Source organism: Talpa europaea (assembly GCF_964194135.1).
Source record: "Talpa europaea genome assembly, chromosome: X".
In the NCBI taxonomy this organism is placed as follows: Eukaryota; Metazoa; Chordata; class Mammalia; order Eulipotyphla; family Talpidae; genus Talpa; species Talpa europaea.
In genome coordinates, this window is record NC_140081.1 from 16,756,277 (window position 1) to 16,782,149 (window position 25,873).

Here is a 25,873-nt window from a genome sequence, read left to right on the forward strand (position 1 = left end):
ACACAACATCCCTAGGAGTTAAGTATCCTTATAATTTTATCATCAGGTAGCTGAAGTTCCAAGAAGACAAATTACTTGTCCATGATCATTACCCTTAGAATCTCCTGCCTGTGCAACCCTCTTCTGATCTTTATCACATTTGGATAAAGATTTGACCCACTTTGTTTTTCACACTTTTAATCTGTAACATCACTTTTTAGCATTATATTCTGACAACCTAAGTAGTGTTTTATTCCTACATGCTTTGTTGACAAGAACTCTTGATAAAATTGTTGTATTCTAAGCCTGTTTATATATATAAAAAATACAAATCATTAGAGCATTTTTATTTGTTTCTGAAAAGGTCCTATTTTTGGCAAGTAAATTTTATTACATTGCTGATATTTACACCATTTGATCCTTTAGCAACTTGGTGAGTTGTAGGTAGTTCAGATTAATGGCTGTTCTTTCTAGTTAGGGATATCTAAAAAATACTACTGACTGGAATTGATACTAAAATTGCATTGGAAGTATTGAAAAGAAATCAACTGTGAAATGCACATAAATCATATAGATTAAAAATCCTCTTCCTCAAAATGTCTTAATTATGCCTTTAAATTAAATTAATTCACAGTTTAATTTGGCTCTTTTTCTTTTCCTTTTTTTTTGTTTTAGATATATAAATAAGAGGCTTTCATTTGAGGTATAAAAATGCAAAAGCACCCTAATTAATTAATTTTGGGAGTTTAGATTTGTTGTGGCTTTTTTTCTTTATTGAGATAAAATTAGCTTACAAAATGGGTATGATTTGGGGGGATAGGTTCAAACCTCCTCAAATGTATTTTACCTTAATTTATTAAATGTACCAAGCTTAAACAGTATCTAATATCTGCAAATATATAACTATATAATGTGCTTATCTCTCTTTTTACCTCATGAGAGACTTTTAGATATTTATGTTTAATATAGACAAAACACACAAATATTTGTTGCAAAAGCTACTGTATTGCCTAGGAGCTTGTCATTAAAAATAAATTCATTCCAAGTAGTTCACTGGAGGAAAATTAACTTGGGACATAGGTTATAAATATGCTCAAAAAGCTGAAATGCCAAAACATGAGGCAATTCAAGGGTTAACAAGAGCAGGAAGCCACAACCTCCCCTATGTCTGGAGGAGGAGAGAAGAAGGCAATGGTGTTACTAGGCCAAGAAAATGAAATGACAGATCCTCTCTTAGAAAAATTCAACCAGTGTTTTTGTGCATTCGGGTTGTTTCCATATTTATTGCAGTAAACAGTGCTGCAATAAATGTGGGAGTGCAAGTTTCCTTTTTGAAGTTTTCATTTCAGGTAGGTACCTAGGAGTGGAGTTACTGGGTCACGTGGCAGATCAGTTTTTAATGTTCTGAGCTACCTCCACACTGCTTTACATAAGGACTGAGCCAGTCAGCAGTCCCACCAAGACTGTAGGGGGGTTCCTTTTCTCCCCAAAGTGACCAGCATTTGTCATTTCTGGGATTTATTGGTATGAGTCATTCTCACTGGTGTGAGGTGGTGGCTTTGATTTGTGTTTCCCTGGTAAAAACTGATAATAAATATCTTTTATGTGTCTGTTTATAGTCGTTATGTCTTCTTTGGAGAGTGTTTTTTTTAGTTCTGCCAATTTTTGATTTGGTTGTTTTCTTTTTGTTGAGTTGTATGAGCTCTTTGTTGATATTGGCTATCAATACCTTGTCCGATGCATGGTGTGAAGCATCGAGAGGGAGTAGGGGGTGGAAGAAGGGGTAAGAACAAAGAGGGAAGGAGGCACAGTGGACTGTCATGGAGGACTATGGGTGATTTGGTAGTAGATGTACTATGGTAGCAATACCTGATGGGGGGAGGTGATCCTAATATTACCCAATTGAAAACGTTAAATAAAAAAAAAAAATACTCCTCTCTGTTAGCTAAGATCCTCTACTAGAATAAATCTGGAATATCAATTAAAATATAAATTAATTACTTAGAAAAATTCAAACTCAAAGTCAATTTGCACGAAAACATTGAAATTGAAGGATATGTTTATGGGGTAAAGTGGCAGCAACTTGATGTGCTTTCTTATGGTACTCGCACTGTATGAAAGAGAAAAATATATACCCACATATGGAAATTGAAATCAAGGAAATATCAAATATTGATCATTGATAGGCTGAAAATAAAACCAGGTGGCAATAAGAATTAGAAATCTTTATTGTTACTGTGAAATTTTTCATATCAATTTGATTTTTTAATATTACATTGAAAAATTAATTACCTTAATTGTTTGATTATTTGGTACCTAATTGTTTGATTATTTGGTACTTAAGATATTTTTTTGGGCACCGTAGGTCCAAAGTATTCTTACATTGCAAATATTTATGAGATGTAGGCTTCAACAGACGTAAGTCTAGAAATCAGAGAGAGCCCAGCACTGGAGATACAAATACAGGAGACAACACAGAGATGGTATATAATGGAGAGGGTTAAATAAAATACATACAGGGAAATTTAATGAGATAATACCTATAAAGTTTTTTTAAAATCACTTTATTGAGCTATAATTCACATACAATACAAATCACCCACTTAAAGTGTACAGCTTAATGTTTATTTATTTTGTTAAAATGCATATAACATAAAATTTACAATTTAGCCCTTTTTCATTGTATAATTTAGTGACATTTAGTATATTTACACTGTTATGCAACCATCTCCATTATCCACTTTCAGAAAATTTCATCCCCCCAAACAGAAACTGTACTCATGAAAAAGCAACTCTCTATCCCTTTATCCCTCCACCAGCCCTGGGTAATTTTTATTCAACTTTTACCTCTATGGATTTACTTATTCTAGGTACATTATATAAGTGGAATCTCATATTTGTCCTTATGAGTCTAGTTTATTTTACTTAGCATAAACTGCTCAAGCTCAACTATGCTGTACGTATATCAGAATTTTATTCTTTTTAAAAGCCTGATACTATCCTGTTGTTTGTATATACCACATTTTGTTTATCCGTTCATCTTTTGATGAACTTTTTGTTTGTTTCTACCTTTTGGCTATGGTGAATGATGCTGCTGTGAACGTTGGTGTACAAGTATCTGTTTCAGTTTCTGCATACAGTTCTTTTAAATATACATCTAGGAGTGGAATTGCTGAATGATTTATGTTTAACTTTTTGAGGAACCGCTAAAATGTTTTTTCACAATGGCTGCACCATTTTTACATTTTTGCCAGCAATGTGTATGGCTTCTGTTTCTCCACATTCTGACCAACACTTCACTTGCTTTCCTTTTTTAAATAGTTTACATCCTAATGGATGTGAGGGGATTGAACGTAAAGCTATTGGCACAGTGATCCTCTCCAAACCATTTCCTCAGAGCAGAACATAAGCTTCATAAAGCAAGTCCTTGCTTACTCACCCCTTTCTCCCCAGCTGGGCCAGGCACATAGTCTTTGCTCAATAAACATGTAGTGACTGAATGGATGAATTTAATTTAATTTAATTTTTATTTACATAATCGCTGGGATATAGGCCAGAGGCATGGGAGTGTGAGAGGATTCACCAGAGGCAGAGTGGGGAGCAAGAACAGGCAGACAGACTGAAAGCACTGCTGAGGGGAGCAGTGGGTGAGACAGGAGAGGTCTGCCATGCCATGTGGGAATCTCCCTGGCTGGCCAGGAATCGAACCCGCACTGCAGAGGCTGCAGACAGCTTCACAGCGCTGTGCTCAACCCACTGCGCCACCAGGGAGGCCCCAGAATAGATGGATTTTAAATGCTCAATAAGTGATTGTTAATTCACTCCTTTAATAAATCATAGTTATATGTTCATTTCCTATATTATGTGGGTTGTCTCTTGCTGGTTTTAATGGTTGTGTTTTGATTTTATGTAATGCCATGTGAAGTTTAAGAAGCAGTATGCTGAATTTATATAGAATGAAACTATCTCAAACCATAACAGGAGAAAAGGAGGTAAAAGAGTTGAAAATATATAAAATTAGAAAGTTATGCAAAAAGCAAGCAGAATCACACATGTTACCATCAAATTAAAGCACTAAGCTGGTGCTGTGAATATGTAAGTCGAGTGAGGTGGGGACCATCTTTTCTTCAGGAGCATTTATGACTTCCATTTCCCCCCCCCCCAACCTTTCTTAGGTGAGGAATAGTTTTCCTGCATACAGACTTGCTTTTCTGCACCTATTTGTGTACGCGAAAAGTAGACCACTTTCTAAGAATAGTGAGCACAAAGAATCCACTCTTTACATGAAACTCTGGTCATGAATTTTAACAAATAGTGTATCTTTAAAACCATTTGAATCTCAAGAGTCTGCAAACATGCATCTCTGTCAACTTTACGGAATAGATTCAGTTTTTATTGTATAAGTGTAATTAGGGCTATGACATAAATGTCCTACATAGTTAAAGTAATTTAAAATCTTCACCACAGTGTTAACTAAAATAAAGGCCTTGCTAAAACTAAAGGAAAAGGCTCGGTATAACTAAAATAAAAGCCTTGTATGGTAGCTTGACAAGGAATTTATTAAGTTATCAAAGTGAGGGTTTGACCCTGGGAAACAGTCCAAAGATTATAGTCTGTGAGAACTTCTCCCATCACAACTCTGAGTTCATTTTATGTACCCAGTAGCATGAGAGGTGGGGTGTGATTAGCTGTGCCCTATGTTAACTTGTTTCCCAGTACAGCCTGGAAGGAGACCTCACGGTTTACAGTGGTGAAGTTTGCATGTGCTCTTGCCCAAGAATAAATCAGGCAAAGAAACACGGAACTAGATTACACATTCTGAAGCCTCTTCAATGCTAATATTCCAGGAATATTAGGGGAGAAAAAAGGTAGACAATCATTTTGAGTATACAGTTAACAGAAGACTATAGCTAAAGCTCAGATAAATTTTAAAAGAAGGGATTTCAAATGAGAAAGCACAAAATTCACATTTTTTAGGTCTTAGTATTTGTTCAATATTCTCATTCCAATCTTTTCACAAGGACTTATTTCAACCACAATTAAATCAATAGGTCCTCCAGAGATCCTCTGAAAAGGAAACGTAATCCAAACAAAAGTCACATTTAGTGTGAGTAGCTAAAAGCACAGTGTGTGTAAGAAAGCTAAGATACTACAGTGGGTCACATGTCTGCTTTCAGGTATCACCATAAAGATAGAAAAATATTTAAATATGTGGGCAAATGAGATGGCTTTCCAGAGTAGAAATAAACTGTCAAAGTATATTGCAGGCTTAACAAACAAATTGTAAAGTTGTGTTCTCTGGGGTCAAATTTACAGTGAAGGAACCACCTTTCAGGGGCCTCAGCTCTTCTCAGCTCTGTAGTAACTACAGTTTCCAGATCATTCCTCTGTGCTGCTTTTCAGTTCCCAGATATTCGGGACACCAAAAATAATCTGTGTTGTTATTTTTTACCAAAAAACCACTTATGTACAAAAGATTATAACTTGAAAAATGACCAGTGAATATTAGAGTAGACCATGTAAAACATAGAAGCAGAAATCAATGTAAGCCTTTAAAAGTATTGCTCAAACTCCCGACTTCAGAAGGCGGGAAACGAATTCCAAACATTATGAAAAGGTTATTTGCCCTAGGTACCTGAGAATTTACATAATATACAGGTGGAGTGTTTAGGTATAGGGGATATATTTAGTAATCCTGTTACTGGTAATTCTTTTAGAGTCAGAGAGAGAGACTGAACACAAATGTGTTATCATGCATGGGAGATACGATTACAGAATCATTGAAACTGTGCTACATTTCGGTGTGACATGACTTGGTTTTTATTATACTTTATCAGCTAATCAGATAATATGCAAAATTTTCCTTCCCACACATATCTTTCTTATCTCTTTACCAAAATTTCCACACCTCGATTTGTAGTTATGCAATGTTGTCATCCTTTAAAAGATAAACTTAGACTCCCCAATAGTGCCTGTATATGCCAACTCAGAATCTTTCTCCATTTCAAAGTAGCATGCTACCTAAGAAATTTATAGAGACCCTCAGTGTACTCTACTGACTTCCAGAATCTGTACTTAAAAGAAAGTATTTCAATTTTATTTTTGTTATATATTTCCTTCATGATTATGTTGAAAATATTTGTGAGTTCTTAATAGTTGCTGTATGTATATATACATATATACACAGCATGTACTAGGAAGACCCAAAGAAACCATGATATTTATTGAAGACCTGTTGTTTTGTTCCCCTTTTCTGTTCTTATTAGATTAGGGGGAGTTTAAGGACTTAAATTTTTAAAGAAATTAAAAATTCAAGCTAGATCACATTCTGCCTTTTTCCAGAAAACATCTTTTAGAATGTAAAATAATATAAAACCAGGGTTAAAACAATGCTATGTATTTGTATGTATGCAGCTGTGTGTGTAGGTAGGTAGTTTATGTGTGTAACCCAGCACTAATTACCTCTAGTGGCATATAGAAAAGAACAATGACTTAAAACTTAGGAGATGTGAATTTTCATCCCATCTCTACCACCAATAAATGTAGAACTTTGATAAGTCATTGACTTCTTTAGGCATCGTGTACCTTTGCCATAACCTCAGGAGGCTGATAGAAATAACTGAATTGTTTATATGGTCTATTGTGTGTAGAACATATGTACTTCTGAGTCACCCTTGTCAAAGAAACTAGGTCTTTTTATCCACATTAATAAATCTTCAGCACAAAAATAATTGAGCATTGCCCTTCAGTTATGGACAACTATTTCATCCTCTTACATGTATGTCATTCCTCTAGTCATTCTAGAAACATTGAAACACGCAGTCATGGATTAACTTGTACCTAGGTTGCAGCCATCTCTTATAAACAATAACAGCCAAGTAAATATGTCCTGATGATTTTTTTAAAAGATTTTATTTATTTATTTATTTATTTATTTGTTTGTTTGTTTGTTTGTTTATTTATTTATTTATTTATACAAGCACTGGGTACAGTCAGAAGCATGGGAAGGTGAGAGAATTCACCAGAGCCAGAGTGGGGAACAAAACAGGCAGACTGACGAAATACACTTCTGAGGGGAGCAGCGGGCAGCAGGAGAGGTCTGTCGCACCATGTGGGACCCTAGCCAGGGGCTGGGATCGAACTGGCACTGCAGAGGCTGCAGGCAGCTTCGCAGCCCAGCGCTCAACTGTTGCTCCACCAGGGGAGGCCCTGTCCTGATGCTTTTTACCCTAAATCCTGTAGGAGCAGTCTCCTTACCACACTCACCCCATTCCACATTATTTCCCTTATGGGAGAGAGCCACAGGCTGTAGTAGTCATGCTGCAAATTTGATGATGGTGGATGGAATTCTTTGCCTCGAGAGTGTGTAATTCCTCTCAGGGGGATCAGAAGTGTCACAAGTTGCTTGCTTCCTCTTAGCTTTTCTCAGTAAATAGGACTATAGTGTTCATTGGATGTTGCTTTATTTTTAGCTTTTTAAATCACCTCCTGATGAACAGAAACAGTAAACAAGTATTAAAACATTGAAAGTAATTTGAAAATAGTGCTATCCCGGGGAGTCTGGAATTCCAGACATTATCAGACAGTTGTAAGTCAGCGGTCACCTCACAGGAAGTCAGGACAATAAGAATGCCTAAGTGTGCTCCTCTGGAGCCACTTCCTGAAAATTAAGGGTCAATTGCATTTATAGAAGAGACCAAGGGAGCGTATGCAGTGAGGAGTCCATATTTGTCATCAACTTAATTCATTCTTGTCCAACCCACTCGAATATGCCAGAGAAAAAAAATGAAAGATTTATCAGAGTTTCCGTGCTTCACACTAATTAAACACCAAGTGAGTGAAGATATCATTGTGGTGATACTGTCTTATCTACCCTCTAATCAAACACTGTGTAGGCAAACTGCGAAATGGAAATATGAAGGAAGTCAGGAGAAGGGATGCAGTACTGATAATAAAGTGTAACACTTGCTGAGTGTCAGACGGCACTGTTCTAAGTTCTTTAGGTGTTTTAACATGTTTGATTCCCGCAACAATCTTTGGGTGTCTGGGTTCTTTGGTATCATTTTCTTCTTTATATGTGTGAGGAAATGTAAGTCTAAGGAGTCAAGAAACTTTCCCTACTTTTCAAAACTAATGGGTGAAATCTTGCTCTTCACTTGACTGTGTGTGTGTGTGTGTGTGTCTGATGTTAGATACCAGGAGGTTTGATAAAACCAACAACAAAAAAAGTAATCAGTTTTAAGGAGAAAGAAAACCTAATATTCATGAAGTTAAAATATTAATGTAAAGGTTCAATATTAGAATTCACTGATCTACTTCTTAGAAAAGTCTATTCTTAAAGAATTCTAACATGTACAAATAGCAGTCCTATTCTGAAACATGTATATTTTCTCAAGACACATTTGAGTGTGTCCTAAGGTAGTTAATAGCTCCACTTGGATAATTATTTTTTTTTCTGAAAAAAAAAATTATCTTCAATTGAGCCTAGAAAAGTATGCTCTCATCTGTACAGGAGTAAAATTAATAAATAATGCATGAGCTATATTGCTGGCAAAGCCAGAAAGGATTGTTTTTCCATTTGGCTGTAAAACTCAAGCTTAAATTTAACACACTTTCCTTTCTCTCAAAGCTGTTTCATTTTCAGCATTTTTCATGCTCTACCTTTTCTCATTTTCATCTGAAAAATTTCTTCATCATTTTGAATGACTCTCTCCTCCCTTTGCTCCTTCACAGCCATGTTGATTCTATGCCATACATATATTTTTAACATGATCCCTCCTTTGTATCCCAGTGGGCATCGTCTTTGTTGGAACTGCCATTTTTTTCCTGAATGAATGAATGCAGTTGCTTTCTAATTCATCTCACTGCACAAAGTCCTTGGGCAAACCAATTCAATTTTAATCACTGCAATCAGAAAATTTTTCCCCAGATTCAAATTTCATAATTTCCCAACATAAAGTAAAAACTCTTTCAGGGTCTCCCCTGGTGGCGCAGGTGGTTGAGTGCCACGCTGTGAAGTTGTCCGGAGCCTCTGCTGCGCTGGTTCGATCCTGGCTGGCTGGCGGGGGTCCCACATGGCCCATCAGACCTCTCCTGTCTCACCTGCTGCTCCCCTCAGCAGTGTATTTCATAAGTCTGCCTGTTCTGTTCCCCGCTCTGTCTCTAGTGAATCCTCTCACCCTCCCACGCATCGGGCCTGTACCCCGATTCTTGTATAAATGAATAAATAAATCTTAAAAAAACACTCTTCCAGGGGTTAACATAACTTTCAGTCTGGACCCTGTGCAACAGTCAGTCCCTGCTATTCCGTCTTAACTACTTTATAATCCAGCCATACCAATTTATTTGCAATTCCTCAAACATGACAAGTTATTTCATGCCTTCAACCCTTTGTGCATACTTGTTCACTGAAAGTCTCTCTTAAAATTGCCAAGTTCTTACTCTTTACGACCACCAAGTATCACCATTTGTGACATCTTGTTGTTTCTTTCTTTGACACTACTGTGGTAGTACATAAACTCTGTGGTACTTATCACATTGAATTTCAACTATTGGTTCTTGTATGTGAAACTTCTACTGGATTGTGGTGAGATGAGGACAAGGAATATGTATCATCATTCTAGTGAAATTGCTGAACACAAATTTTTCAGGATTTTTTCAGGCTACTGAATCACTTTGTTTAATGGTTAATGGTCTTGAACCTATGAAGTAGCATTGGGGACTCCATAATATTTGAAACTATAAATATGTACAGTCAATAACTCTTCATTCTAATTTGTAGAAATTATCTTTGCTACTCAATATAAACTGAATAACTAAAAAAAAAAAAAAAACTGTTGGGCCTCCCTGGTGGTGCAGCAGTTTGAGCGCTGGGCTGCAAAGCTACCCGCAGCCTCTGCAGCACCAGTTCGATCCCTGGCCACCAGTGAGGGTCCCACATGGCGCGCAGACCTCTCCTGCCGCTCCCGCTACTCCCCTCAGCAGTGTCCTATGTCTGTCTGCCTGTTCTGCTCCTGGCTCTGGCTCTGGTGAATTCTCTTACCCTCCTGCGCTTCTGACTGTACCCAATGCTTGTATAAATAAATAAATAAATCTTTTTTAAAAAATAAAAAATTTTTACTGCCTCTAATCACAACACTTCCAATACCAGATATATAGGATTTTTTCCTACATCCAGCAACTCTGCAACAATGGGGTGGATTGTATTATAATTTAATTCAGTTTTGACACTATCCACCTGGAGTTTCCAAAAGATCCCAAGGGTGAAAGCCTCAGTCCCACAAGTTTGCTGCTTTCACTATAATTCAGAGACCAGTTGCAGTTTCAGGTTGTCACCTGTGCTTCTGATAGACTTGCTATAGATAGACTTGCTACACATCCTCCTCCTTGGACTCAGTCATTTTCAGGATTGGCTCACAAAACTCAGGAAATAGTGTACTTAGTATTGCTAACTTATCACAAAAGATGTTACAAAGGATAGGTGAACAACCAGAAGGAAGAGGCATTTAGTGCAAGGTATAGGGAAAGAGGCAAAGAGCTTCCAGCTCTTCCCAGGTGGGTTTGCCACCCAACCATCACCTCCAGGTGTTCACCAACCCAGAAGCCCATCAAATCTTTTTTGTACAGGTTCTTAGTCTTTTGTTCCTACAGCTTTATCTCCAGTATCTGCCCACTTCCTGAAGTTCTTTGGGGTGGTTGAAAGTTCAAACCTTCTGATCAATCGGGTCTTTCTGGAGACCAATCCCATCTTGGGGCTCCCTAGGGATGCCACCCTCAATCAACTCATAAGGTCAGGTATGATCTGAGGGGCTCTACTTGAATAACTAACACATGCCTATCATTCAGGATATCCCAAGAGTTTCAGACAACACCAAATGTATATATATTTTTAGTATTACAATTAACCTAGATATTTTCTGGCCATTCTCATCATGTCATATTAGCATTTTTAAAAAGTGAGAACACGGCCTCCCTGGCGGTGCAGGCAGTTGAGCACAGTGCTGTGAAGCTGTCTGCGGCCTCTGCAGCAGGGGTTCGATAACTGGCCAGCTGGGGAGATACCCACATGGTGCAGCAGACCTCTCCTGTCACCCCCGCTGCTCCCCTCAGCAGTATATTTCAGTCAGTCTGCCTGTTCTGCTCCCCACTCTGTCTCTGGTGAATCCTCTCACCTTCCCGCCCATCTGGCCTGTAACCCGGTTCTTGTATGCATGAATAAATAAATCTTTTTAAATAAATAAATAAAAATTTAAAAAAAAGGTGAGAACCTGAAACAAGGAGCTGCTTAATTGTCAGATGTTTTATTCCTCTTTATTCCCATTGCCTCCACCATACCTGACACATTATCATTGTTCATTGACTGTTCAAAGACTTAAATTGCAAGATAGTATAATTTACATTAATACTTCCTTTGGTCCTAAATCCTTCATGGAGAACTCTGAACATGATTTTTATTCTCATGCATTCGAAGTTATAAACCTGATTTCAAGGAACCAGCAAGGAGTAAAATGATATGCTGATTTAATGAGCTGATTCTGTAGAATTATCTATCAAGAAGGGTTTGTTCTTAAATAATGAGTTACAGTTTCCCCTTGTCTGACAATCTGAACTCATTGGCCAAACACAAATGGATCTAGGTCACTAAAGATAATGATTTTGCCATACTTTTATTCAAGACTGCTTTCCACCCAGGCTCATTGAGAATCTCCTCTACTATCAAGATACCCAGTACCACAGGCAATGAGCAACCTCATTCCTGTCCTTCCATTACACTTAACAAGTCAGTTACATTTTTCTACTTATTCCTCGAGTTTGCCAATTTTTGCATAAACCCACACTTGACTGTTTTCTGGCCTAAATCTTTCTTTACTCCTTTTATTTCTCTGGATACCAAAATCTCCATTGAACATATTTTTGAACCAAACCTGTCTATAATGCAAAACTTGTTTCCCCTGGGAAACAAAAGATAAGCAGATGGTTTCACAGAAACAAGCACTATTTAGTTAAGTGACAAGGGAGAAACGTGGAATTAGCCCCGATACTTTAATGTTACTTAATCTATGATTAATCTATGTTGCATTCTCTCTCTCTCTCTCTCTCTCTCTCTCTCTCTCTCTCTCTATCTATCTCTCTCTCTCTCTCTTCCTCATACCTAAATGAATTAAATGCACTACCTTTGCAACACTTGCTTTTTATTCACATCAGTTTGCCATATTTATTCTGCTTTCTTACAGAAACTCCACCTACTGTATGAAAGTATCCATCTCACTGACAGTGGGTGAAAATGACACTGGGCTGTGCTACAATTCCAAGATGAAGTACTTTGATAAAGCTGAACTTAGCAAAAGCAAAGAAATTTCATGCCGTGACATAGAAGATTTTTTACTGCCAACCAGAGAACCTGAAATCCTTTGGTATAAGGTATGGACTGTGGTTGATTTTATTGCTTATGAATATATTAGTATGTACCATGTTCTTGGACAAGTTAGATAAAAAAAAATTAAATAAGAGTGATATAGTTCAGCTCCATCTTCCTGACATAATACAGCAAGTTGTGCTGTCCCTTAAAAGGTTTCAAACCAGTGGTTTTGGTAAATGCCAGTGAATATATGACTTAGTAGTCCATTATAATAAGCTGCTGTGTATATCTTTATACCTAGATTATGACAATTCTTAAAAGTCTTTGGTAATCTGTAATGGTAATTTCAGAAAGTAAAATATGTTAAGTATTCATTTCAAAGCTCTTCATGTTAGCTGTATAAAATATCTCCAGGGGGCCTCCCCTGGTGGCGCAGTGGTTGAGTGCTGGGCTGCAAAGCTGCCCACAGCCTCTGCAGCGCCAATTTGATCCCCGGCCCCTGGGTGAGGGTCCCACATGGCACGCAGACCTCTCCTGCCGCCTGCTGCTCCCCTCAGCAGTGTACTTTGTCACTCTGCCTGTTCTGCTCTCCTCTCTGGCTCTGGTGAATTCTCTCACCCTCCCGTGCTTCTGACTGTACCCAGAGCTTGTTTAAATAAATAAATAAATAAATAAATCTTTAAAAAATAAAATAAAATATCCCCAGGGCCTCCCTGGTGGCGCAGCAGGTTGAGTGCCACGCTGTGAAGCTGTCTGCAGCCTCTGCAGTGCGGGTTTGATTCCCAGCCGGCCAGGGAGTTACCCACATGGCGCAGCAGACCTCGCCTACATTGCCCGCTGCTCCCCTCAGCAGTGTCTTCTGTCCATCTGCCTGTTCTGCTCCCCGCTCTGTCTCGGGTGAATCCTCTCACCCTCCTGCACCTCTGACTGTACCCCAGTTCTTGTATAAATAAATACATCTTTTTAAAAATTAAATAAATAAAATATCCCCAATAAGAAGGTGGAGGACTCATTTGCTTCTGTGATAAAATGGTACCCTAATTTTATTGGAATGTTCTGTTTAATGGAAGTGTCTTTTCCCCTACTCTAATTCTTTTCATCTAAAACATACATAATTTTAAGAAATCTGATGAAAATTTATAACACTGTACAAATAGTATTAAAGTAACTTATTTTTCAAAGACCAAAAGAAACTTAAAGGAGAATAATATTAACTCCTGCCCTTTCCATTTCATCATAGACTTTCACTGAATTTCAAGATTTACTTGTTCTCTTTAGCTTTTCTATACCATCAGAGAAAGTGTTGTTATTGAACCTAATATGAAAATGCAATAAAATCTGGGGTATTTTATATGCATGATTTAAAGATTTCTAGTGTAAAATCTCTTTGTCCATCTTGTTGGAGGTGGGAATAGAAGAAGCTAGACTCTTAGTTGCTGGATCTACAAATGTCAGCATGCAGAACGTAAGCCCTCATGAATGACTGCTCAGGAATTTAAGACTTGTTAGAAAAGAAACAAGAAACAAATCTTTTACAGTCTTTAAAGGATTCTATAAAATTACCACTGACCCTCTCTGAATAAGACTTAATTTTTATTCCATGTAATAAACAATGAAGGATTCAAAACACCAGGAGAACTGCTGAAATATTTTTCTACTTTCTCTTAGATTTCTATTATCATAGAAATATGCTAAACAGACCTCAAATATTAATCCCACTGACTTCTGTGCCTGTGCAGATGAATTTGATGTTTTCCTCTTTTTTTTTTTTTTTTTTTTTTTTTGCTAGTTTCTCACCCTAATTCTCTGTGGTTGGCCTGCTTTCCAGTTGGCAGATTCTCAGCAAGCCCTGATGATAGCTTCAAAGGGGAGAGTTACTAAGGGAGTTTGACATAAAGTCTCCAAGAACAAATATTTCTTTGTCCCAAGAACAAATATCTTTCTAGTACTTATATGTGTACATTCAGCTTCTAGATAACGAGATTCTTTCTTGTTTGCTAGTAAGTTGGTTTTAAGAATTAAGTGCCATTTCTCACCTTTTGCAAATAAATCTCAAAATTTCCTGAAACTTCTCTGCATGCACAAACACATGTATGTGTACACACACGCACACTCAATTTTTAAATGAGTGGCCCCACATTGGTCCTTTAGACATGTTTCCACCAACACCCCAATCGTTGTGACCTTGAGCTATAAAAACTGTCACTAGTGGAGTGAGAGGAGCAGGTGTAGTATGTGGAATTTAAAAATCTTTCAACAATTCAGATTATTTTTCTATAGTCAAGGCAATATATGGTCCATACATTCGGTAAACAGTTCATGCAATTATGACAGTTTATGCAACTAACATGAAGATGTAAAGTGTATCTTTTGGTCTGAAGTAGCTGGATAATTGTACTCTAATTATATAAAAGCACCGAGGTACAAACCAAAATAATGGTCTCTAAAAATTTGATTTGGAAATAAGAGTTTTTAGGAATAATATTACCTCTGAATAGAGTCAGAGGGTTTAAAGCTATTTTATCCTCATTCCATTGATTTCAAATCTGGCTAAAGGAAATGGACTTCTTTTTTGGCAAAAACAGAAATCTCCTGAGCCAATGTCATTATAATCCAAAGCTTAATTCAAAGGCCATAATTTGGTAGACCCATCAACAATGAAAATAGATATTTATGGGACTCAAAGACCTTGCATAAAAATGTTTTTTTTTCATGAATTATCGGATGTACATGATAGGAAGATTGAATTATTTCTAAATGCAATATTAAAAATTTAAAATGATGAAATAGAATCATTTCCTTCATAGAATTATTTTTTCTACATTTCACTGCAGTAACACATTTTTATCCTATGTTATAGTACCAAGATTGTTAAGTTCATAATCATGAAATATGGAGAATTTGCTTCTCAAAATAAGGACCAGACTAATCTAAACAAAAATTCCTTTTCTTAGGTCTAATAAGGCAGTGAGTTAGAGACAGTTATCTTAAAAGTTTATGACATGACTCATGCTAAATATATTCATTTTAATTTGAGGTACCTGATTTCCCATAGATGTGGAAAAGGCGTGGATATCAGTAGTGTTAGGTCTAAGTTCTTTACATTTTAAAATATAACTTTAGAAGCTTTTTGTTTGGTTGTTTTACATATTTTTTCCTGGTTTTCAGTTACTATATGCCATACAAAAATGTTATGTTCTTCATGTAGGAATGTAGGACAAAAACATGGAGGCCAAGTATTGTATTTAAAAGAGATACCCTACTTATAAGAGAAGTCAGAGAAGATGACATTGGAAATTATACCTGTGAATTAAAATATGGAGGCTTTGTTGTAAGAAGAACTACAGAATTGACTGTTACAGGTAAGGCAGTCTTCAATATTTCATTTGCAAGTAATGAAACTCCCATTTTAAGGTAGATTTTCATGATGCATATTGACTTTCTCAAATGTATGCAATGAAATAAGTACTTCAGCAAATGCTCAGTGGATTCCTATAGGTAAAATTTATTCCTCCTTACTCTTGACTCATCTTACACTGAAATGTATTTGAAAGGTTAAAGAAAATATACTTAAGGAATTATAAAAATGTTAGCTTTTGAAAGTGCTTGAAATAATGAGTTTACAATTTCAGAAAATTATGCTTATATTTTATAGTGGCATCATTTTTGGAAATATTTTCTAGAGTGTTGAACTGAAATGTATGAAATCTACCTCTGTGTTCCAGTCATTTATATGATCTTGAAAATAACATAATTTCATGTGTAAGCATTGGATAATTATGAGAGTTGCATTGAAGGGAGTCATTGCATGTGGTTACTAAGGAAAAAAGCATGAGAACAAGGTTCAGAACACTTGTCTATAATCATGAATCTAAAACATACTAGTTACATGACCTTGTGTGAAACTCTACAACCTTCAGAATATCATTTTCCTCGTGTATATAGTGGGGCTGGAAAATATTTACCTTGTTTATTTCATGGTTTTTTTGCAAGAATCATATGAGGTAAGGCAATGTGTATTAAATCAGTTTGCAAAAAACAGAATTATAACCAAATATAAATTATTGTACTTACTCTTTTTTTTTATTTTTACATTATAGTGTAGTTCTCTGAAAGTGGTTCCAAGAAAATAAAGGGGGATAAAAAACAAGAGAATGTCAACAAGTTAAACACTTCATAGTCATCTTTTTTTTTTCAAAAATAAATTTTATTTTTATATTCCCCATACAATTGCAACCCCCTTATTTTGACCCCTATCCCTCCCTTCCCTGCCCCCAACCCCCATAGAGTGTCTCTGGTTCTTAGTTTTTTGTTGATTTTGATTTTCACTTTCTTATAGTTATTCATTTTCCTGGTCCCTTCTTTAAGTTTTCTAGATTCCTGCTATGAATGAGACCCTCCGGTATTTTTCTTTTTCTTTCTGGCTTATTTCGCTGAGCGTGATCCCTTCCAGCGCCATCCATGTTGCTGCAAATTGCATGTGTTTATCTTTTTTGAATGCTAGTAATATTCCATGGTGTATAATGAGAACAATTTTTCTTGGTGACTTCTTATGCAATCATATTTATGAAACATACATGGAAAGGTATAAAAAGACCATCAAATACTTTGAAGAGATTTTTTTTTTCATTTGTTCATCAAGTCACTTAAAATATAGTGTTCCTGTATATGAAAAATGTTTCTGGTAGCCACTGTTACTTGATAGCTACCATCTTTTCTTTTAAATCTTGAAATTGTGATATAGTTTTATTTAAAAATTAAGTCTGATTTCATTAAATATATTGGGTGAATATTAGTTATTATGACTGAAAGAAGACTTATTTAAGTATATAAGGTAGTGTTTGATAATGTGTTTTACAAATGTCAGACTCAGTAAATAACAAACACTTGAAATACACTGTGCTCTTGAAGATTAAACACCCAGTCTGGTATTGTGCACCTATGGTATGCATATACATAATCTCTTAAAGTTTGATTTTCAGTTTTGCTCTGTGGTAATAGGTTTCTGTATAGAAAATTAAAATTATCTACTTATCATTTAACTTCCTTAATCTATTTAATGGAACAGTGACAAATGTAATTGTCTATACTTGGGTTTTCATTAATATAAACATTGACATTTGCTGTCATTTCTTTTTCTTTCTCAATATATTCTTTCTCAAGTATCTTTTCAAGAGGAGTAGGTATTGAGAAAAAAGTAATTAAAAATACAATTAAAAACATCTATTGTGAAGAGAAAATAGGTCAGTTCACTTAGAGGGTTTGTGTCTCATTTGAGGAGGGAGGAAATTTGCAAGTGATGTCCCAAAGTTAGACCTAAATAATATGCATGTTGATATATTTCATTAAGATGTGTGTCTAAGGGAATACAAGGAAAACAAAGGTCAATGATTGGAGCAGATGATAAGACCAGTGTCTGAGTTCTGAGTGCAGCCTGTCTAGAAGATTTCTAGATGTTGGGCTCAAAGATTCTTATTTTAATAGTGGTAAAATATAGGTAGTGAAATTTACCATTTTCATTATATTCAGGTGTATATTTAAATGGCAGTAGGTACATCCACATCGTTGTGCAAGCATCACCACGATCCATAGAAGAACTTTTTCATCTTTCCAGTTCAAAAAATAGTGCCACAATCCTTCTTCCCACCAACCCTTGGCAAATCTGCAAACACCATTTTATTTTCTGTATCTATGAATTTGACCATTATTGGAACTTCATCTATATAAATGGAATCATGCACTATTTTTCCTTTTGTTTACCACTTATTTCACTTAGCATAATGTCTTCAAAGTTCATGCTGTATAGGACATTTCTTTCTGTCACTGAATAATATTGGACTGTATAGCTGTACATTCGTTTTTTCATTCATCTACTGAGTGGTGCAGCTCTGTGTTTCCAGTTTTTTGAGTATATAAATAAAGCTCCTGTGTACATTCTTATGCAAGTTTTTCTGTGCAAATAGGTTTTCAAAGCACTTGAGTAAATGCATAAGAATGTAATTCCTGGGGTGTATGGCAAGATTCTGTTTAGCTTTGTAAGAAGGTGACAAACCATCTTCCAATGTCGCTGTACTATTTTGCATTTCCATCAGAGACAAATGACAAATTCCTATTTTTCTGCATCTTCCCACTAGCCTGAACTGCGTCGTTTGAATTTTATAATTCCAATGGCTCTGTAGTAGTATCTCCTTGTTTTTATTGTCAAATCCCTTATGATCAATGATTTTGACATATGCTTATTTGACATACGCTTTTCATGTGCTTGTTTGCCATTTATCTTTTTTTATTTGGGCTCAGCGTTTGTTCAGATATCTTACCCATGTTTTAATTAAGATACTTTCCTATTGCTATTTTAATAATTCTTTTTTTCATTTTTGACACAAGTCCTTTACTAGATTTGTGTTTTGCGAATGTTTTCTCCCAGACTGTAGCTTGTCTTGATTTTCCTATCAATTTTCACAGAGCAGAGGTTTAGGTTTTCATTTGAGAATTTTCTTTTTTTTTTTTAATATAGACTTATTTCTGTAAATTCATTATGAACACTGCTTTTAATACATGCCACAAATTTTCTTAAGTTATATTTTCATTTAGTTCAAAATATTTTATTTCTCTTGCATAATCTTCCTTGAACTGTGTGTTATTTAGAAATGTGTTAATTTCTAAATATTTGTTGATTTTCCCAGTTATTTTTTTCTGTTACTGATTTGTAGTTTATTCCCATTGTCATGTGAGCACAGACTTTGTATAGTTTCTGCTTTTTACAACTTGTTCAAATATTTTTTATGAACCAGAATGTGACTTTCTTGGTGAATATCCCATGAGAACAGGAGAAGAATGCATATTTTGCCATTGTTAGACGAAATGTTCTATAAATGTCAATTAAATCAAGCTTACTGATTGGGTCATTCAAGTGAACTATATCCCTACTGATTTTATGCTTGCTTGATCTTTCAATTACTATAGTACAGTGTTGAATATTCAACTGTAGTAGTGGATTTGTCTATTTACTCTCTGAATTCTGTAAGTTTAGCCTGACAGTTTTGATGGTCTGTTTTTAGATACATACGTGTTAAAGGTTGTTATATATTCTTGAAGAATTGATCTCTTTCATTATGTAGTGTTCCTCTTCATCTATTATAATTTCCCTATTTTAAAATCATCTTTGTCTAAAATTAATTAACTTATCCTGATCTCTTTTCTTAGTGTTAGCATAGCATAACATTCCTTACCCATTTATTCATTAACTATCTGTTTCTTTATATTTGAAATGGGTTTCTTACGGACAACAGTGATCAGATCTTGATTTTTTTATCCGCTGTGGTATTTTTTGTGTTTTATCTAGTATATTTACAGCATTTGCATTTAAAGTGATTATAGAAATTATTTTACTTATATATACTACATTTATTAGTATTTTCTATTCATTGAACTTCTTCTTTCTTTTCCCCTTTCTTGATTTTAATTGAAAGTTTATATGGTTTTATTTTCTGTCTCCTGTCTTAATATAATTTTACTTTTTTGAAAAGAAGTGGTGGTTGCCCTGTATATTCCAATACATATTTTTAACTAATCTTAGACCACTGTCACAAAACTCTATACCACTTTGTGTGTAATACAGGTAACTTATTACAAAAATTTCTGTTTCTTACTCTTATCTCATGAAATTATTGTCATTAATCTTACTTATCCACATGTCATAATCATCCAATGCATATCTACTATTACTCCTTTAAAGAAATAGTTATATTTTAGATAAGTTTGTAATAAAAATAAAATATTTTATTATATTCCCATCTACTTTTACATTATCTGACATTTTTATAATCTTTATTTGACCTACAACTTTTTCCTTCTGTCTGAAGAAACTATTTGATATTAATATTTCTTGCAATGAAGGTCTGATGATGATAAATTCCCTCAGTCTTAGTTTGTGAGATAATGCCTTTTAATTCTCTCTTTTTTTTTCTTTTTTTGAAGTAAAATTTTCCTGACTATAGAATTCTTGATTGGTGGGGTGTTTTATTTCACTACTTTAAATATTATACTCTGCTCTACTCTTCCTTGTATAATATTTGACAAGGAATTCGCACTGATTCTTACTTTTGATTCTCTAAAGGTATACCATTTTTGGTTGTATTCTTTCAAGATTTTTTGATTGTCCATGTTTTTATGGAGTCTGAATACAATACATTCTAGGTGAGGTGATTTTCAAATTCATCCTCAGTGCTTTCTAGCTTCATGGGTTTCTAGTTTGATTTCTTTCTTCAGTTTTTAGAAATTCCATGTTCATTATTAGTTCAAGTATTCCAGTCCACTCTCGCTTTTTTCTTCTCCTTGTCCTCCAAATATACATATATTATACCATTTGATAATACCCCACAGTTCTTAGATGGGCTGTTCCATTTTTTTCATTCTTTTTTCATTTTGGCTTATTATGGTTCTATTGACCTATTTTTAAGTACTAATTTTTCCCCTGACTTTCCAGTTTATTGATGGGCACATCAAAGATATTGTCATTTCTGTTACTGTATTTTAAGTCCCACCTTCATGATTCAATTCTTGTTTGAAATTTATATGTCTATGCTTAAATTATCCATCTGGTTTTGTGTATGATCCATTTTTTGCCCACTGTAATACTTAACATATTAAATATATTTTAAGTTGCGTTTTGATAATTCTAATATCTGTGTCAAATATAAGTCTGGTTTCAGGTATCACTCCAGTGGCTTCTGTCCTACATAAACAGATCATGGCTGTCACTCTCTGGATTCACAAGTCTTTCCAAATTTTAGGGTGACTGTCCTGTTACTTCTGTTCTCTAAAAGGTCCAAGAAAAGTTTTTAACTTTCTATTTTTTCAGTTTTGTTCTTCTTGTAGCAATGGAACTGATGACTTCCAAGCTATTTACATGTGGAAATTAAATCCAAAAGCAATAATGTCATTTTTAATATCGGCTTCCCAAACCCAAAAAACAACTAGCTTGTCTGACCAATAGTATTCATTCAATAGATGTGCATTTTTTGAATTAATTAATCTAATCATGGTCTTATTCCAGTTTAAAATAATTGTTTTCAATTGGGCAAATTTATACCTTTCACTTGAAAAGCCAGGAAAATAAGAATAACAACGTTTTTCCATACTCCACTTTTATTAGCACTATTGAGTATTATCACTATTTTAATTTCCTGCATTATATTGCTGCTTTGTACTGAGCTTTAATTAATAAAACATCATCTTGTTAAGTCAAACTTTTAGATACAAATATAGGGCTGAATTTTCCTGTTAAGATTGCTTCGTGTGGGCCTCCCCAGTGGCGCAGCCTTTGAGCGCTGGGTTGCGAAGCTGCCCGCAGCTTCTGCAGCGATGGTTCAATTCCCGGCTGCTCCCTGGCCACTGGAAGAGGGTCCCGCATGGCACGCAGACCTCTCCTGCTGCCTGCTGCTCCCCTCAGCAGTGTACTTTGGTCCTTCTGCCTGCTCTGCTCCTCGCTCTGGCTCTGGTGAATTCTCTCACCCTCCCGCACTTCTGACTGTACCCAGTGCTTGTATAAATAAATAAATAAATCTTAAAAAAAAAAAATGTAAAAAAAAAAAAAAAAAAGATTGCTTCATGTTAGGTTTTAACTGCCATCCAGTCTATCAAGATTTGTTTTAGACTTCATTGGGTGTTTCACTATATTGGCTTCTCTTTCTAGACAAAGTCAATGGATTTTAATAGAAGGTATTTTCTTTTTTTAAAAGATTTATTTTTATTTATACAAGTACTGGGATACAGTCAGAGGCGTGGGAGGGTGAGAGAATTCACTAGAGATAGAGCGGGTAGAAGAACAGGCAGACAGACAGAAGACACTGTTGAGGGGAGCAGCGGGCAAAGCAGGAGAGGTCTGCCCTGCCATGTGGGTTTCTCCCTGGCTGGCCAGGAATTGAATCCGCGCCTGCAGAGGCTGCATACAACTTCACAGCTCTGCACTCAACCGGCTGCGCCACCGGGGAGGCACAATAGAAGGTATTTTAACAAGTACATAAAATATAAACAAGCAGCTACTTAGCATACTATCAAATGAACCCAGGTACATGAGTAAACAGTATATTCCAGGCGCCACAGAATTCCCCTGCACACCCTTCTGATGATAAATTCCTCATTCCCCACTATTGATTATGATATTACCATTGAAACTTTTATGGTATTTGTTTTCTTGCTTTTTTAAAATTATAGTGCATACCTCAGCACTATGTGCTTTTGAAGCTTAAATTTGAGCCCACACTTGTATATTCTCTTTGTCTGACTTTTGCACTACTAAATATTGCCTTGAAAAATCATTCATGTTAATTCCATTTACCTCCATTTTATTCATTACTGTTATACTATAGTATTCCATTATATGACTATCTCATCGTTTGTTGATAGTTTTTTGCTAATGTAATATTTCTGTTAACCTTCATATATGCATATATGCACACACATACATATACAAACAAAAATACATACATTTTCCATTGTACATGTAAGTAGGCATTTGCATAGGATTTATGCCTAGGAGTAGATTTGCTTATTTAGAGTATGTATTTTTTGAAAGGTACTAGGTATTGTTCAGATACTTTTGGTCATAGGCCTACCCCATCTGAAAGGATGAGAGAAAGGAGAGGAGTAGTTCTCCAAAGGAGAACAATATCCTAGGAAATAGAAACAACAGATGTCCAGTTGAAAAGCCATTTAATTCATAGGCCTGGATAATAGAGTGAAGTAATGGTAAGAACATGAATTGTGAAAATATTATTTTTAGGAAAAATTTTTCCAGTAAAATATAGGTGTCAGCAAGAACAGTGAAGAAAAGATAACTGACTTGAAAAAAGCAGAAAGAATGAAGTGATTCTTCTAAGAATCTGATGGTTTTAGTAGCATTTTTATAGTTGGTATAACATTCTTAGCACCATTAATATAGCAATATATTTAAACTACTTCCTAATCAACCATAGGCTGAATTTATGCTCTGCAAAGGTACATCTTCCCCCTCTTTTTATGGAGGAGGAAGCTGAGGCGAAAAAGGTTAAGAGGCTTTATCAAGGTCACAAAACATCATGGTGACAAATTTAGGAATAAAATTTAATTTCCTGAGCTTCAGTTTATGATTTACTCCACTGGATAATTAATATCGAGGCATTGTACTTTTCATATTAGCTCTGCTCATCACTATAAAAGATTTATCTTTAAGTTCAACTGAAACGCATATTACTGTGAAACCTTAATTCCTCTGCCACTGATGTAATTACATGATGTATTTGTGGTATAGCCTGGGGGTGGAGTGATGACTTTTATCTTTTTCTCAATTTTTTTTTAATTTTCTTTTAATTCTACCATTAATAAACTATTTTTGTTGACTTATTTTATAGACTCGAATGTGCTTTACTAAATGTAACCTAACAAGAATTGATGAACTTGATAATAGGTGCATATCATCCAGACTTACCTTTGTGCCTTAGTAATGAACTAGAATTAATGCCCATAACAACTATCACATATGTTATTTTGGATAAAGTGGAGTATGTTACAGTCTCATTTGTTTTTATAAATATCTGTTGAATTTTGCAACTGAAATATATAATTCAAACTTTTAAATTACAAGAGATTAAAGATGATCAATAAGGTGAAACTGAGTGTAATCAATTTAGCCATTTAATGTTAATTTGGAATTTAGCCCCTAGGGCAAAAGACCTCTCTTTTGAGTAATTTCTAATTATAACTCTCCTGACACTAATTATCTTAATTTATTGTTCAGTCTCTTAATATATTGAGTAAGATGTCCAAAATATATTTACCAAGCAACCTTTTTTTAAAAATATTAATTAATTTATTTATACAAGCACTGGGTACAGTCAGAAGCACGGGAGGGTGGGAGAATTCACCAGAGCCAGAGCGGGGAACAGAACAGGCAGAGTGACGAAATACACTGCTGAGAGGAGCAGCGGGCGCTGCAGAAGAGGTCTGTCGCGCCTTCTGGGACCCTCGCCGGCAGCAGGGGATGGAACTGGTGCTACAGAGGCTGCAGGCAGCTTCGCAGCCCAGCGCTCAACCACTGTGCCACCAGGGGAGGCCCCCAAGCAAACATTTAATGTCAAGATCAATATATGATAACTTTGAATAAAAAGCATGATTTTTTACTCTTAAGCAGGAAAAGGATATATCAATTCTAATTGATATATTAGAATATATCAATAACAAGGTTGGAATGTGCCATTCTGGCCATGGTGAAAACAATGAATTATTTATTTAAATGATTTTGATCAATATAAGCACTAATAAGTATGAGGAATGTGAATAGTTAATACTTTATTATATTTACTGTGTGCCAGGGTATATCCTATAAGATCATCTAATCTACATAAACTGAATTTACTCACCCTTTAACACTTTTCAAGTGCTTGATAGAACCTGGTATTCTAGATTTTATCAGTGATGCTTGAAAATAATCTATTTTCTTTCATTTCCCATTTTGTATATGATCCTTTGAATGTAAAAAAAAAAAAACAATGGATATCCATTTCCGAAAATATGGCTTATTAGATACCCCCTTCCTATGCTTTGAAATACATAAAAATGCTGAATGAAATAGCTTGGCTTTTTCAATGATAAGCTCAGTTTACAAGAAAGTTCAAAAAAACCCGAAGTACCCAAAGAAAAGAAGGAAGTAAAAATTAGAGCAGTTAAAAATCTAATTCTGAAGTCACCAGAGTGAGGATGGGGGTCTAAGGATTGACTGTTGGGATTGTCATCAGCACCAAGAGCTTGTGTTCTGTTAGATAACATGGGATAGGTGATAGGACTTGGACCTTCAAATGGTGAAGGGCTAGAACTGAAGTTCCCATAAACCAAGGATTCTAAAAGGGCTACCATGAAAATCATCTGGGAAAGAAAATCCCGCTGCCATAAGAAAAGAGAAGCCAGTTTTCCTTCCCTGGCATGAGCTCTTCATTTGTTTAAAAACAAACAAAAATGTAGATTATCAATCCATATTCTTGGGGGGTTAGTTGTTCAAATTTATACCACCTGTGTGTTTTGACAATCCTTAAGTAAAAACAAAAATTAACATAAAAATGGCACCAGGCTACTAATATCCAGGAGCAGTATAAATGTATAACTTCTAGAGGGACATAACTTCAACACTGTATATTTTCATGACTGGTCATGTCCAGCTTTGTCTTATAATCTTCAGTGGAGTATCATCTACTATTTTATTTTTATTTTTTAAAAAGATTTATTTATTGGGCCTCCCCAGTGGCGCAGTGGTTGAGTGCTGGGTTGTGAGGCCCGCAGCCTCTGCAGCGCTGGTTTGATCCCTGGCTGCCGGGGCGAGGGTCCCACATGGCGCGCAGACCTCTCCTGCCGCACCCGCTGCTCCCCTCAGCAGTGTACTTCGTCAGTCTGCCTGTTCTGTTCACTACTGTGACTCTGGTGAATTCTCTCATCCTCCCACGCTTCTGACTGTACACAGTGCTTGTGTAAATAAATAAATAAATGTTAAAAAAAGAATCAAAACTA

General features: G+C 35.6%; 1 protein-coding gene across 1 annotated transcript in view; it reads left to right on the forward strand.

The window, feature by feature from the left end:
- IL1RAPL1 (interleukin 1 receptor accessory protein like 1) overlaps window positions 1-25,873 on the forward strand; it is a gene marked incomplete at its 5' end in the record, with an annotated part of 983,085 nt that overhangs the window by 491,220 nt on the left and 465,992 nt on the right. Inside the window, 2 exons of the mRNA XM_084259235.1 lie at window positions 12,213-12,399; window positions 15,546-15,699. Coding sequence (XP_084115361.1) covers window positions 12,213-12,399; window positions 15,546-15,699 — 341 coding nt within the window. The remainder of the gene's footprint in view (window positions 1-12,212; window positions 12,400-15,545; window positions 15,700-25,873) is intronic.